Below are 15,062 nucleotides of genomic sequence, written 5' to 3'. Positions count from 1 at the left end.
CAATCCATATCTAGGGGACACTATCAGTCCATGAAGATGACATTTAAGATAACGGAGATGATGCTGGCTCTTTTATTCTAAAATTTAATTTTATCCTAAAATTGTTTCTGAATTCTATGACATCTCGAGCTGGGAATTGACACTCACTCTGTTCTGGGCGTTGAAACTTATGCCAAAACGTTAAAATGTATGGGAGTGTGTATCTCGACTCTGGAACTGTTAGATTTCTTTCCCCACAGTGTTTACAGCACTGAATTTAAGCAACAGGGAATACATTTATAGATAAATTAATTGAAAAAAATAAACTAAACTTGAACTTTTGGAAGAATGTGTGTCATAAATGCATAGTCTACCGCAACGAAACGATCTACACAGTCATGCTGTGACCTTTCCGAATGTGAAGCGTTTTCAGTGCTCTGCAATATTTTGTAGAACCCGCGAACCACAGGTTGAAGATCACTGTAATAGAGCACCCGAGTGGCCCCAAATGTGGTGGTAACTTATAAACGAACACGACAAAAAGATACCTTAGGACAGAATTGACAAGATAGTATTTTAAAGTTGTAAACATTTAAAGTGCTTTATTATAATATAGTTTGCAGTCGATCGGCCAACGTTTTTAAAAACTGGCCAAACACTCTCTCTCGCGTAAATCGTACACAGCACGAGAGCCCTATCCCGAATTTGAATACAAAAAAGTGATTTTAAATAGAGGGAGAACATGTTTTTAAGCAACAACAATTATACAGACGATAAAGACGAGAAACATGTGTGAAACAAACAAAAAAAAAACGGTTTCCCGGCGCGCCATCATAAACACACAAAAAAGCATATCTCCGACCCTGTCACCCCCATCCCTTACAATCGCTTCGGACGTATTGGCATGCATAGGTTGTAATGGGCGACTTTGTCCCAAAAGTCGCCTCCCTTCCATGCGCACCACCCTTTCCCCAGTACCGGACCAAGCTCGTCCGGGCCGGTATAGTGTGGGTCCAGTATCAGAAACTTGGTCTCGCCCAGCTCCGCGTTCATCGAGACGCCCAGTATGGTGTGTGCCAGCACGCCGCCCCCAATCATGATCGGAGTGCCTTCCTGCTGGAAATGCTGCAGCAGCTCCATGCCACGCGACGCCAGCTCACTGCCGTGCATCACGAACATGATGCGCGAATCGATCCCGAGCAGTCCGCTCAAACACATGGACACCTCGGTCGAACCGATCCATTGGCGGGACCCGATAAAGGGCCGCTGCTTATCGCCGAGCCGCACCAGGCAGGACTGTATGTCGTTGTGGGTCGGAATCGGACCGGAACTGTACCCCTGCAGGTTGAACCAGGAGACGAGCGTTTGCAGCGACCGGTACGCGCAGCCCCAGCCGTTATCGTCGAAGCTGTCCTGCATGTAGTGATGGTAGGTGTACACACCGTCCACAACCGCGGTTCTGCCCTCTGGATCTGAATAGTCCAAGAAAAGAAACAAAGCGTTATTGGAATTTGATTTTTCAGTTGGAAAACCAATTATTGGCCATTCCCGACTTACGTGGCACGGTGAGAGTTTCGTGCGGATTGATCAGCACCTTGCTCGGTCCAAACCGGTGCGCATTGCCCTTCCGGAAGTAGGGCCGGTTCAGCGGTAGCACAAACTGCTTGTGCATGCTAGCGCGCTGCCGCTCCAGAAACGAGTCCGTTTCGCTCACCTCCTCCCCGAGCGGATACACGCACGTCACAAAGTGGCCCAGCTCCCGCGGCAGCATATGGTAGCACTTGGACACGTACAACCGTTTCTGGTGCCGCAGCTGCTCGAGCAGTGCGGCCTCGATCAACCCGAGCGAACAGTCCACACTTTCCACCATGTTGTCGAAACACTTGTCCAGCTTCTTCGTCCGGTGCACCATACTGAGACAGTCCACCTGAAACGGTACCTTCACCGTTTGCGCCTCGTTCCGCCGGTCAATCGTGACGTTGCACGCCTCCCGGCGCAACTTTTCGTCCACCTCGTCCTTCGACTTCTTGATCAGCAGCCCGAAATCGATCACCCGATAGCCGCTCGGCGCCTTATTGCTTACCGGCACCTTTTTCGCTTTCACACGCCCACCGGCCACCCCGAACCCATCGTCCTGCTCCGGCTTCGGTGCCGTGACCATTGCGTGCAGCATTTCAACGCTCTCCTCCTTATCGATGCCCGTCACAGCATAGTCGCTCAGCATCACGCCTGCAGCAGCGGGCACAGTAAACGCCACACTGCCCGACCCGAGCTGTCGCCGCAGTCGGAACGCATTCTCGCAGACCGATTTTTCCGTCTGCTCGCACACCAGCGTCAGCGTGCACTGGAGCCGCAGCAGGTAGTACTCCCGGTGCAGGAACTCGTCTGCGAACAGGACGCACTCGACCGACTGCAACTTGCGCTGCTCGAAAATGAACGTCTGCAGGTCGGCCCCCGGTTCGCCGGTGTAGTGCAGGTAGACCGGATTGTCCGTCACGAACGCGTCTGGGCCGGCTTTGAGCAGAAAGTCGGTCGGATCGGCGTACGGGCCCGTCTTGACCCAGCCGATCAGATCCAGCCCGCTCGGTAGGCTGTGCTGGATGGGAGCGGGCGTATCGGCGGGTGCGCACTTTTCGGCCGCATCTGGGTCGACCGTCGCTGCTTCGGCCAGTTGTTTCAGCACCCGGGCAAACCCGATCACCGTCGGCACACCGTCACAGATGGTACCGTACAGCTCGCCCGTACCCGGTGACGAGGCAAACGTCGGATCGCAAATGCGCTGCAAAACGAAGAGGGGAAATGGGTTAGCGGAGTAGAGAAGAGTTGCGGTACAGAAGGAAACCAAGGGCAGAGAGACATTCCGCTACTAACCTTCTTAACGTGCTCGGATATTCGTAATTTTACAATCATTTTGCGATCCAAATGAAAAACAACAAACGCAATACACACACCGACACCGAAATTACAACACACTACCAAAAGATTGTTTTCGTGCAGCGAAAGTGACACGTACAACAGATGACACGTAGTTGACAATGGGACGCCGTCATTGCATGAGTGGACAAAATGATAAACTTGTTTTTTTTTGTAATTTATTGTTTTCTATAATATTTTAAAATACATTTTAAAATATTTCAAATAATGTCTTGGCTTGAAATGGGATCAACGGATAAAATATTATTCTTTTGTTGTCCCTTCACAAAATGAACGTGAGCAGTCTCTTCCCATTGTAGAGACAGGGAACGCACACGTGCTCGCCTACTTTGGTTTGAATGTAAAGTCGTTTATTTTCAAAATAAAAAGTGTACTTTCGCTCATCGCCATGCAGTATCAGTTTACATTCAATAAATACTCACACCAACTCACCCTCAAGAGAAATACAAAAAAAAATCTGCCTAAAAACATTTCACTTTCGTTTTTGTGTCCCGCACCCCGCGGGGTTCATCACTTTCCTACAATCGCATCTTTATCGCAGCATTTGCGCATCATAATTTCCTGTTATGCTCGGCAGCGAGCGGGTAAGAAGGAGAAGCAAACCAAGAGAACGGCATCATTTGCTTATCGGAATTCCCCGCGGTACGTGCCCGCCGGATGGTGACGCTGTCCACTACCGCTCTTATCAACACACTCACAGTAAGCTCGATGCCATATCCTCGTCGTGATGTTTTACATACTTCTGGTACGCTTTTTTGTTCGGCTTCCCATGTGTCCTTTTCGCACCACCACCGCCCGCCCCATCGTCATCCGTCGACGCGTCGCTATCGGTGTTACTGTCCTCTTCTCCGCGCCCATGTGTGGCAAGGTTCTTCTTATCTTCCTGCTTTGCCATCCTTACGATGTCCGCTTTTGCGTCCTTCTTGCTTGGTTTGGTTTCCTGTTTTGCTTTTGCCTCCCCTTTGCCTTCCTTTTCCAGCACCTCCTCTCCCTCCTCCACATCGCGCCCGTGCGTAATGTTAAAGTCTAAGTCTTCATCGCCAGCCAGAAACCGGATGTCCTCGAAGCCACTCTTTTGCGATTTTTCCTTCAACCTTGCCAGCACGCTGGAACGCGACCGTCGTGCGTAAAGGTACGCAGCGCTTAAAATGCACGCAAACAGCACTACGGTCGATATGGCGTACACGAAGAACTTCATCAGACTCGGAGTGGAGTGGAGTTTTTCTACCGGTTGCAGTGGGGCCATGGCCAGGCCGGGCATTATCACCTCCTCGGTTGTTGATGGCACGGACTGTTCAACCGCCACCAGGTCGGATTGAGTGGTGGTGGGGATGGTCGTTGTCACCGTTGTGGAGGTGGCTGTGGTCGTTGGCGTAGTTGTTTTGCGAGTCGTTGCAGCTGGTGTGGTTGTTGGTGGCAGCTGTGGTCGATTGGTAAGCGGAACGAGACTAGGCCTTGGGCGTAGATTGTACTTCTTCGTGGTTGTCGTGGAGACAGTGGACGTCGTGGATGGTTTTGTAGTGGTACTCCTGGTCGTAGTAGCGCTTGACGTTGTTGGCTTTGCAGTGGTTGTGGTGGTGGTGGTGGTAGTGGTGGTAGTAGTGCTACTGACCGTTGTGGAAGTCGTTGTCACCGGCCGCGTAGACGTAGTGGCAGCAGCTTTTGCCGTAGTTGTCCTAACCGTGGTAGACGTCGACGGTACAGGAACGGGTGTGGTCGTACTTACGTTACTCCCTCCAACCGCTACCTGAAAAACGCACCGTTCCCGGTAATCCGGACAGCAGGTCTCACTCGTCACACAGTCCTCGTGGCAGTCGCAGTGCACAATCGTATCGTTCGCGTTCAGCACGGCGGCCATACTGCTTCCGCACCGGTTTTCGCACGACTCTATCTTCACCGGCACGTTCTCCACCTCGGCCGGTGGTGGCTCCTCGCCATCCTCGACCGCCACCCGGCAACTGTCGCCCTGCAGCAAGCTCACATCGTCGATCGCAATGTCGCTCTTGTAGCGCATGCCCAGGCTCGCCTCGATCACCACCTGAAAGCGCTCCGCTTGCTGGCCCACCTCAACGTGACCCTCGTGCCAAACGTTCTTCTGATTGCCCCGCTGCACAAACACCGGCTGCAGATCGTACAGGTCGGCGCTCATCGGCTTCACAAACACCTTCAGCGTGCCGACCGACTCCCCGTACATGTGATAGTAAAACTGGAAGCACGCACCGACGCTCAGCTCCGGCTCGAACAGCGGCGATATGAAGCGGGCCGTATCGTTCGTTAGCTGCTCGCCGGAATCCACTATCATGAAGTGGCCCGCCTTCGGCTGCATCGTGGTGTGGTCGTACTTGGGCCCGGTTCGGAGTGCGCGCGGGTTCAGCGTACCGTCGCTGCGCTTCCAGTCGAAATCGTGCAGCGCATCGTTGGACCAGCCGCACAGCGACTCGGTCTCGAAGTCGCAGGCCGTCGGTGTCGCCTGTCCCGTACGCCGGCAGATACCGAGCGGTCGATCCCAGTGCGTCCCGTTGCAGTAGGCGTTTCTCGAGCCGGCCAGCTCGGTCCCCTCAAAGCAGGACAGAAAGGCGGACGCTTTGTTCATCTCGTACAGCACGTGGCCGGACTCTATTGGGGCGAGCAGGCTGCATCCGGATTCTGGTAAGTAAGGGGTTCAATATTACACAGTGTCCACTTTTCGTAGAACATGTTTTCGCGGAGAGGAGGGTACACTTACTCACACAAACCGGTATCGATGTGTCCCAGCGACCGTTCTGGCAGTTGGAGTACCGATTGCCGACCAGCTTAAACCCGTACGCACAGTCGAAGCGCATCATTCGGCCACGGTTTCGAATTTTCGCCTCCCCGTTCGGGAAGTACGGCGCAGGGCATTGCCCCACCAACTGTCTAGTGAGCGGACGACGCATGGAGGGCGCTTTCGGATGGACAAAAACTCATCAATGGCGTTTAATGTATGCCGAACGATTGCTTCCTACTTACCTCTCGAGCCGTAAAGGGTTAATTGGCCAGCGACCAAATTGGCGAAGAAAACGATCCACAACAACCCCCCAAGCAGGGTTGCTCCCTTCGAGCTTCTTGATAACAGCATTGGTGGTAGAATTCGGCTGCAATATGCACTCACAGTCCCAGCGAACAGCGACAGTTGTGCACCCGAGGACGAGTTGAAACGGACTAACGCAACGGCGCTTGCTTATCAAAGCGGGCAGCGGTCGGTCAGCATGCGACAATGGAATGAAATTCCACTGCAAAAGACCACACTTTCCTGCTGCCTTTTTAAACGGCGCACTACGATACAAAACGCGATAAGCGAGCTGGTTGTGTGAGAGTGCCACCCGTCGACCAGTCAAAGCAACCATATCTATCTTAAGTTCTCCGAGAGGCAAGTAACATAAACGGCAAAGCGTGTTGGCAAAACTAAGGCTTGCTGCTGGCTGGCAAGAAGTCATTCTGTTGGCGATTTTGTTTGCTTCTTCTCACATGTTTAGTTTGTCTATTTTGCTGTTGAATCATATCTTAACGAAACCTATACGTAAATGGGGCCACTTTTTAGGGTGGTGTGCCCCTCACCAGCCCATCCGCACCACTATCACCCGTGCGCTCAATCTAACCACTCGCTAATGTAAGTGCATAGCTGGGGCGTGATTTCACCACAGTCGGCACAGTTCTTAACCACCGGACAGATGCCGCACGGCATCTGCACCAACCCGGGCGCCGCGATCGGCGTCTCGATCGCCCGGTACAGGAAACCCCCACTGATCTGGGCCACCCGTTCGGCCTTGCCGTCGTACACCACCGTTTTGAGTATCGTTTCCAGATCGTCCTCGTCGAGGCTGATCTTGCTAATGCCCAGATCGGAGATGAACCGGTGCACGTCGGCCACCGAACATTCGGACAGCTTCTGCACGGCCAGTGGTCCCTCGCCGCTGCCCTTCGCCACTTCGCGCTTTTGCCGCAGAAACCGCAAGCACTGCTGATTCAGCACGTCGACAAACTCGGCCTCGAAGTCCTGGTCCTGGTACCAGGCGCCCCCGGTTATGGACCGATCCGGCTCGAGGTTGTACAGCATGTAGACTTTCTTTTTGCTTGCCTGCGAATTGGAAGACGATTGTAATATCAGTATGGCAGCAAATCACGCGCACAAAACACCCCGACCATTACTTACATTCACCGATTTGACCGCCTTGATAAGCTTCTTGTTCTCCAGCTGCTTCAGCACCTTGTTGAGCTGCGTCATGACCAGATTCGACTTCACGCGAATGTCCCGTATCCAGATGCCCTTGTTGCCGCCCTCCTCCACGATGTTGTAGATGACGCGCTCCTCATTGTCGATGTCCTTCGGGGCGGACGACTTTTTGCCCGGATCCTTCAGCCGGTAGATCAGCGTGTTGCCCTTCTTCAGTATCTCCAGCACTGCCTCCTGTAGCAGCTTGTTCAGCGCTTGCACGCGCTGCTCCGGCGGTACGGACTGGAGCGATTCCGCCAGATCATCGTTGTTGATGCCTTCCGGTTTGTCCTTGGCCAAGGCAATGATTTGAAACCCAATCTGTGCGATTTCGTCCATCGCGCTAGCCGGCACCTGGAAAACGGACGTGTGGTTTTGTTATTGTTTTTGCGCGTGTGCGATTCCGCGGCTGACGTTTTGCGCCAAGCGCCAAGGTGTAGACAATTGTGGTGCGGCTGTCGGAGAAGGCTGCACGCATAGATACCTTGGGCGTTCATAGCGAAATATCCGACAAAAGCCGTTAATTTGAACGATTTGTTTGGGTTAAGCAAGATTTAATTTTTACCAGACATTTGTTTACACTCAAATCAATTTGTCCCGGTTATAGGGTTTCACTAAAAATGTCCGCGGGAAAAAAATACTACTAGGTGCTGAAAAAGTTGTTTAAAGAAAAACCATTCAAATATTACTTGCTACGACTACAGTTCCTATAATGCCTGAGTCCATGTTGATCCATATGTCATGACATTTCTGAACCATGATCATGAACCCATATTGATCTTAGGAGTGATCCTGCAGCCATACTGGTCCTGTAATGATGCAGAATCCATACCATCAATAGATCCCATATCCATACCAGACTTGGAAGTGACACACTGAATCTGTATTGGTTCTGGGACTGGACCTGATTCCCAAACCGTTCGTAGACCTGCATTCGATCCGATCTTGGTCCCGAAACTACTCATTTTCTATTCCGGTTCAATGATTATACGAGGGTATTATATCGGGCTTCATAACGGTTCAGGAACTCATACAGTACCTATTTCAATCTCGAGCAACTAATATCACTACCGCACTGATAAGAGCGATTATTTATAAATTCGACCTAAATATTCAGCGTAGAAATATATTCCTCCAGGTTGTCTAGTCTAATGTCCGTTACTCCTTACAATAGTGTGTATAGCAGATAGCAGGACTAGAATTGTATAGCAAAGTTTAATGAAAATTATTTGCATTTCATGGTAATCTGTTTTAAACGCAACCGATCTCTTCATATAAATGTGATATTGCGAGTACTCATCATAGACAAACACATACACCTTAGCCCAGTATTAATGTCCCCTTTCGTTTATGGTGTACGAGAAATCAGAACATTCGCCTTAGCGTGATACATGGTTGTATGATAACAGTACAGCTTACAGATTAATTAATTGTCTCAATATCCTAATATCCTTTCGGCTAACTTGCAACGCCTCCACCGCGGAACCAGTGGAAATAACCACTTTCACCACCCACCCCACCCGCATCACGATTGCTATCATTTTGATTACACCACAACAATGATTATCAGTCGTTCCCAGTTTGCACTATCCCTCGCTAATATGCCACATTCTACCCCACAGTACATCCTGATTTGGTTTTGCACGTAAATGCTACCACAACCGCTTCCTGCTAGCTTCCTGAACGGTAATACTTTTAAATGATACGCACCTCAACTTCTTACTACGGTATGTATGTACTACATTAAATTTGCCCGCAAGCTCACGACTCCCCGAGCGCACGCGAACGGGCTGTGTGACTCGCTGCACACCACAGTGACATAAGCGTGATTATTGTTCAGTAACTCTTGGTTAGTACTTTGTGTGTCCCCTCCAGCCCAGGTAGTATGTACAGCACGCTGGAGTGTATGATACGTTTGCCATTTCCTACTGCAGTTGATACTTTTCCATCTCGAGCAGCTGGTCGTACAGATTGTCCTGGTTCGGTAGAAAGCCCACGATCAGCCAGCCGAAGATGGCACCGACACTTCGGGCGATCGACAGTGCATTCCACACACTTAGTACCTTGTTCGTTTCCTGTTCGTTGGAGAGATGATCAAATATATTAGTATTAAGCGAAAGTCCACGTTTCGGGCATTTTCCTCACTTACCAATTCCTCTTCCCATACGGTGACATTTAGCGACGCGGTAACATACAACCGTTCGTCCATCGTGCCAGCCGACAGACTCAGTATGATCGTCATCACGTAGATCATGATGATGAAGATCGAACGGAACGAGATGTTCGTATCGCCCCCGTACGCAATGTCCATTCTACAAAAGTAAAGCAAATCGGATTAGTACAACTGCCACAAGCGTTAGTCGCAAAAGCACGTGCCGTTGTGCATCCCTTTCTACACTTACCGATCGAATATCGAAACCATACAAACGATGGCCAAACAGTAGAACGTGTTGGCGTACACCTCGGCAAAGGCCGAGTAGTGGTGTATCGAGGCATCGACCCAATCGTACGGCTTGGTCGTGCAGATCAGCAGCAGATGGGCAAAGGCCAAGCCTCCGAGCAAACCGTGACAGACGGTCGAGAGAAGATGCCAGACGCGCTGCACCGCACAGGACAGATGTACCGATGTGCTTATCGTATGGCTGCAGGAGAGCGCGTTAGAGATGAGCGTTATGTCTTTCCGCTGTTTACAATTGCTCCAATTACTTACCTATTGCTTTCCGGGTCTCCTCCGATTAGTGCCCTAGACTTGTGGTAGGAGTAGGTATTGTCAACTGGTCGATAACCGCTAGCAGTCTGTATGTACATCTTATCGATACGCGTGGCCGCCGCCTCGGTCGTCGGTGAGACGACCGGTGTGAAGGGATTGTAGATCTCGCCATGGTAGCTCATCAGATCGTCCGCTAAGAAAGGGTGAAAAGTTGATTGCAGAACTATTATAGACGTGATAGTCAACATATGAAAATAACTAGAAAGATATATTGTGGTTGTGTGGTCATGTCAGGCTTCTGAGACTTATTAGTATCACGGAACTACAAAATCAAGTCATTGATTCTGAGGAGGACGGTTCGGTTTAGAATTGATGCTCATATACAATAGACTATCGGGTTGTCCCAGTATTATGGCATTTATTGCGAATCTAAATATTTCCAGCATACTGATATGTCATTCTGCATAATAATTCCGAAACGATTCTTTAATTAAAAACCATCTCTGAAAGATTTTCTACCTACAAAGGATCCGTTGTACCGCCCACAGCTAGGTTCTTAGATTAACCTTAATCCTTGCCATACGAAGTGCAAAGTAAACCGCAACACACACACAGCCGTGCCATATTTAGAAACGAACAACGACGCTTTGCGTCTTATACGAGTTTTCCGCGCTAATCTCATTTTCCTTGCGAAAGCTCGGGAGAATGAAGGGGAACATCACATCCCCTACACATATCTTCAGCGGAATTAATTACCTCCATCAGCTAATGCTCACGTGCCGCGACCTGGGGTTCATGGGGGAGCAGAAACAGTCTCGCGCCAAGTCGTAATCATGGCGTGTGCCTTCTTTATCATAGTCCTGTGTCCTTTCGCTTATCATACCCCTTGTGCCGGTAGCACCGAAGATAGGTCAGATCATTATTTTTCTTGCCTCGAATCTGCACCGAAGCTTACAGTTTCATCGCATACCCTCTAAGCCCTAACCGGTCGTGCCCTCCAAGCTTCTATCGCGGCTAAATGTCAACGGTGCTGCTGTGCCAAGCTTGTAAAGGTCACCGTCTGTCAGGGCGGAGTGGGCTAAAGTTCAAGGAACACAGTTATCATTGCGTTGGGAGCGAGAGTTATCGTGTGTACGAATGTTCGGTCTCGGGAAAGATAAGTTAGATGATAAAGGGGGAAAAAAGGCTGTATGTGACAGGGGGGAGTGAAGACGGTGGGCCAATAAATTTCGCTCCTTGCTGCTCCACACGCAGCGACAGGGGACTAAAGCTCCTTGTCTAAAGAATTTCGATCTGCCAATGAGGGGGCCCTCATGTTTCGCTGGGAAAACCCGAAAAGGTCAACACACAAATCTCGTCTCTGAAAAGTGGTTCTAAAATGCAAAAGGGTAAAACTTGAACAATTTACCAACAAAAGTCTCATCCCAGCTCATCGATGGGTAAAAAGATCGCCTCGCCTCTATTTCGCCAAGATCCCAAAGTCAACAGGCAACGGTGTGGGAAAGTAATGGCGTCGCGTTGAATCTTTCAAAAGCTCCCTTCAAACCGAAAATAGCCATAATCTTCTTGAGAGAACGTCACGTTCTTGCTATTTATTGGCCCATTCCAAGGATAACACACTCGAGGAAAAGGCATCAAATCGAAGAATCGCTCCTCGCTCCCTACCGGCTGGGTGTTCGCTGTTGCCTATTTTAGTAACGAAACACACACACACACACGCCAAGTTTGTTTGTCCCGCTCGCCATTGAAAAGGGAGCCTCCGGTGGTCCGAAAAAAGAACAGTCCAACCAAAGCACCAAAGCCCCATTCGATGGCAGATGCTAAATTTGGACGCACTCGACGGTCAGAGATTCTGCTGGAGGAAGGCGGAGGACCGACTCCACCCTGAGTTTTATTTCTTCTTATTTGAATGGAAGAATAACAAAAACGGAGCGACACAATAATATTGATAAAACCCTAACCAAGCGTCAAAAAGAGAGAGAAAGAGGGAGAGAGAGAACGAGCAAACGTAGGGCGTTGTGACGTCATTGCGACAGCGGTGCCCAACGAAAGCAGCCGGCATCAAGGGTACGTGCGCACTCCACACCACGAAACACTCCCCGGGGGGCTCCCCGGCATCCCAGATTTTCACGGATACATCGCCCACGCCACACACACACACGAAAGGGAAGGCAACATCGCATCGGGACATTTGGGAATGCAGGATAACCCGCAGAGATGATATGACGTATCCAAAGAAAGGGGGGAGAACATGGCATTTCGATTGAGCGTTTGCGTTCTGTCAGATAAAATGTGACAGATGGATATTGCGGGCGCGAGCAAAGGACAGAGGAGCAGAGATGATTGATTCAGAAATCCGCAGGATTAAGGGTCTCCTATCGATTTGCTAACGCATTTGCCAGACCACCATTGCCATTGGCTCTTTCATCCGGGTATAGCCGGTTTTTTAGAATTCCAGGTTTTCTGGACACTTAAGGATTCTTCAAAAAACAAAAAGGTATTTGGTAGTACATGAAATTGTAATCAACTTGAGAGCGTTATCCAATATCCCACACACCAAAACGACGCAAAAAATGTTGCCTGAGGAAGTTGCTGCTGTAATTTGTATTACGTGACCAAAGGTCACCCACCAAAGGAGCCCAAAACCAAGTCTCGCGTGTCTGCGATTTCCTAATGTGCCTAATCTAATAAAGACCGCAACACGGTTACGAGTAATCTAGTGCTCCTTGGGAAAATCAACATTGAAGAATCCGTACAAGACGACGCTTTGTTGTGTTTACTAATACGCAATAAATCAGGAATTCCGTGCTAGAGCAGCCTACGCCTCGCTGTTTCCAACGCTCGACGAATCTTAGCGAAGTGGCGGCGTATTAATAGAATTCCAAGAAACCCAGATCCGCGCACACCCACGCGCGTGCTGCGAAGAAAATGCCGAATTACCACTCAGCCCTTTGCTGGGAGGCGTCTTTTTTGCCCGTACAAGTTAAGGGCACTGTGTGGTTCTACCTTCACACACACACACACACACGCGCGCGTGTACATCACTGTTGGAAAATCGAAATCGAGGTGCCGCCAACACAAAACGCCCTGTTGGTACGTACGCTCTCTTTCGCTCACTCGTTTTCTCTCTCTCCCTTTCTCCGTCCGGCAGCCGCTTTTCCTTGGTAACCAGGGTCCGGCTGACCTGCCTGTAAACATCCTAACAAACCCAACAAAAAAAACGGTCGAACGGTTCTAATTATAGCCCAACGGTAACGCTCTCCTTCTCTCTCTATATGTCTCTGTCTCTCTCTCTCCATTCCCTTACGCCGCACGAGACTTTTTCCGGGTTTTGGACAAACGACGCAATGGTACCTACCGTGGGTCCTGCCACCTGACCGGTGGTCCGGCTGCTGCGGCTGGTGCTGCTTTCGCTCCCGCTGCGACTTCGTTTTCCGGTGGACGCGCCGATCCTCGAGCGGTTCCGGTATCTCCAGATCGCCCGACAGGGACGCATCGTTAAAGTCCGAGCACTGCTTCAGGTAGCGCATCAGCGTTTCGTTCGCCTGCCGGACCTCCATCTCGCCCGCGGCCAGTATCTTGCGCTCCCGGCGCCGACGCGACTCCGACTTGCTGCGCTTTCGCCGCGGGCTCTTGTCCAGGTTGCTGCTCCGGGTGCTGCTGCGGGTGCTGCGCTGGGCCGGGCTCTTCTGCGAATCGGACAGCGACTGCACCTTCAGCTGGCGGTCCATGTAGCCGAGGATGCCCTTCTGCAGCTTGTCGGCCGGCGGGCCCGCTGCCGGCTCCTCACTAGCGACTGGCGGCGCTTGTTCCGCCACTAGCTCGGTCGTTACGATGGCGGGTGAGTTGCTGCGTGGCGTTTGGGACACCCGCGACAGTGCACCACTATCGGGCACGGTCATTCCCGTGACGCTGCCGCTCGCATTCGTTGTAGTGCTGCTCGCTCCACTGTGCTCCGGTGTGTCCGGTCGACGTACGGTGCGAGATGGAGCGGTGGTTCTATTTTTAGATGTTCCGTCAGCCATCGCCATCTCCTGGTCGGGCGACTGCTGGGAGGACACATCGTCTATTCCGCGCGCCTCCGACTGCTCCAACTGCTCCAACCGTTGGGGAGTCGCACTGCGCCTTGCACGGGAACTCCGATGCCTCGAGCTCGAGCTGCCAGCCTTCGGCTGGTGAACGCGTGCCGTCGTCTCCATCGCTCACGGCCACGGTGGAAGAGGGCTATTGACCACAACAAACGCCCAAACCAGCACTGTGGAAACACGGAACACCAGGACACACGGAGCAGAGGTCTTTCGGATTGGTATGGGCGCCCACTCTCAACATCCAGCACAAGCTAGGCCAGCGTTTCGTGGTTGCATCACTGCACAGGGACGAGTGGGCAGACAAATCGGAAAACCAACACACACACACTCAAAAAAGGGAGCACAAGGGAAAGGAAACGTGGGGAACCTGTCGGGACCTGAAGCCACCCGCACTCTCTGTCTCTGAGTCGCGTACTGTGTGCACTGCTGGTACACTGTCCGGAACCGACTGTCAGAACCTTCTGTTCGCTTGGCCAGGCGAAAATGGTCCTGCTTTGCGATTACAACAACTCGTGGTCGTCGTGTCGTCGGCAAGTGTGTGCAACTATTGCGTAGTGCTGACTTCGTCGGATGCCAGTTGCTTCGGCCATGCGCACTGCGCAACAATCCTTTGGTGCACTCACACAACAACCGAGGCGCTATCGATCCGCGTGCCTAGCAGGGCGAAACGAAAACAACGCCACCCTGTGCCCATGTCCATGTTCCCTTCCCACAACCCGTGTGTTTGGAAGCTATCAATACGTTTGCCATCCTTCTCCTTCGATGTGTAGTGGTAAAAGGATAATGGCGCTGACGTGGTGACGTTTGCTGAACGCGCAAATGCTGAAGAAGTCTCGGACGGCTTCCCCCTCCAGGTGGCGAAGATACCAAAAGGGCTTTTGTAGCGCGCGCTACCTACCGTTACTATGGAGAGTGACAGAGCGCATTTTACTATCGAGGCAGCAGAGCTACTATGATCTAATGAAATAGCTTTGTTTGTTTGGTTTTTGATGTTTCCTTTACTTTCCAAGAACTTTGGAGTACACGAACGCAACGGACGTAACATTTCGACTTGTTTCTGTCTTGCCTCCTCTGCATGATAGGGTCGTTTTGCTGCTCCAGCATAACTGCAGCGTGTTGC

The 15,062-nt window shown here is 51.1% G+C and overlaps 4 protein-coding genes across 4 annotated transcripts; all 4 read right to left on the bottom strand.

Moving 5' to 3' along the window:
* Positions 1-553: 553 nt before the first annotated feature.
* Positions 554-2,992, bottom strand: LOC120903253 (ufm1-specific protease 2). Its single transcript, XM_040312553.1, has 3 exons — positions 2,851-2,992; positions 1,537-2,758; positions 554-1,451 (listed from the first exon to the last, which is right to left on the bottom strand). Exons 1-3 carry the CDS (start codon positions 2,887-2,889, stop codon positions 859-861), a joined length of 1,854 nt encoding a protein of 617 aa, XP_040168487.1. The 5' UTR covers positions 2,890-2,992; the 3' UTR covers positions 554-858.
* Positions 2,993-3,241: 249 nt separating this feature from the next.
* LOC120902563 (zonadhesin-like) lies at positions 3,242-6,261 on the bottom strand. Its single transcript, XM_040311404.1, has 3 exons — positions 5,902-6,261; positions 5,639-5,836; positions 3,242-5,559 (listed from the first exon to the last, which is right to left on the bottom strand). Exons 1-3 carry the CDS (start codon positions 6,008-6,010, stop codon positions 3,608-3,610), a joined length of 2,259 nt encoding a protein of 752 aa, XP_040167338.1. The 5' UTR covers positions 6,011-6,261; the 3' UTR covers positions 3,242-3,607.
* Positions 6,262-6,384: 123 nt separating this feature from the next.
* LOC120902564 (probable DNA-directed RNA polymerase III subunit RPC6) lies at positions 6,385-7,550 on the bottom strand. The gene is made up of 2 exons (XM_040311405.1): positions 7,085-7,550; positions 6,385-7,009 (listed from the first exon to the last, which is right to left on the bottom strand). Exons 1-2 carry the CDS (start codon positions 7,481-7,483, stop codon positions 6,521-6,523), a joined length of 888 nt encoding a protein of 295 aa, XP_040167339.1. The 5' UTR covers positions 7,484-7,550; the 3' UTR covers positions 6,385-6,520.
* Positions 7,551-8,473: 923 nt separating this feature from the next.
* On the bottom strand, positions 8,474-14,466 carry LOC120903587. The gene is made up of 5 exons (XM_040313108.1): positions 13,213-14,466; positions 9,855-10,047; positions 9,547-9,786; positions 9,294-9,456; positions 8,474-9,219 (listed from the first exon to the last, which is right to left on the bottom strand). The coding sequence occupies exons 1-5, from the start codon at positions 14,051-14,053 to the stop codon at positions 9,070-9,072; spliced, it is 1,587 nt and encodes a 528-aa protein (XP_040169042.1). The 5' UTR covers positions 14,054-14,466; the 3' UTR covers positions 8,474-9,069.
* Positions 14,467-15,062: the final 596 nt, after the last annotated feature.

This window comes from Anopheles arabiensis, chromosome 3 (genome assembly GCF_016920715.1).
Source record: "Anopheles arabiensis isolate DONGOLA chromosome 3, AaraD3, whole genome shotgun sequence".
Taxonomy (NCBI): Eukaryota; Metazoa; Arthropoda; class Insecta; order Diptera; family Culicidae; genus Anopheles; species Anopheles arabiensis.
Note: the sequence above shows the minus strand (reverse complement) of the source record. Positions and strands in the feature narration are given on the sequence as shown.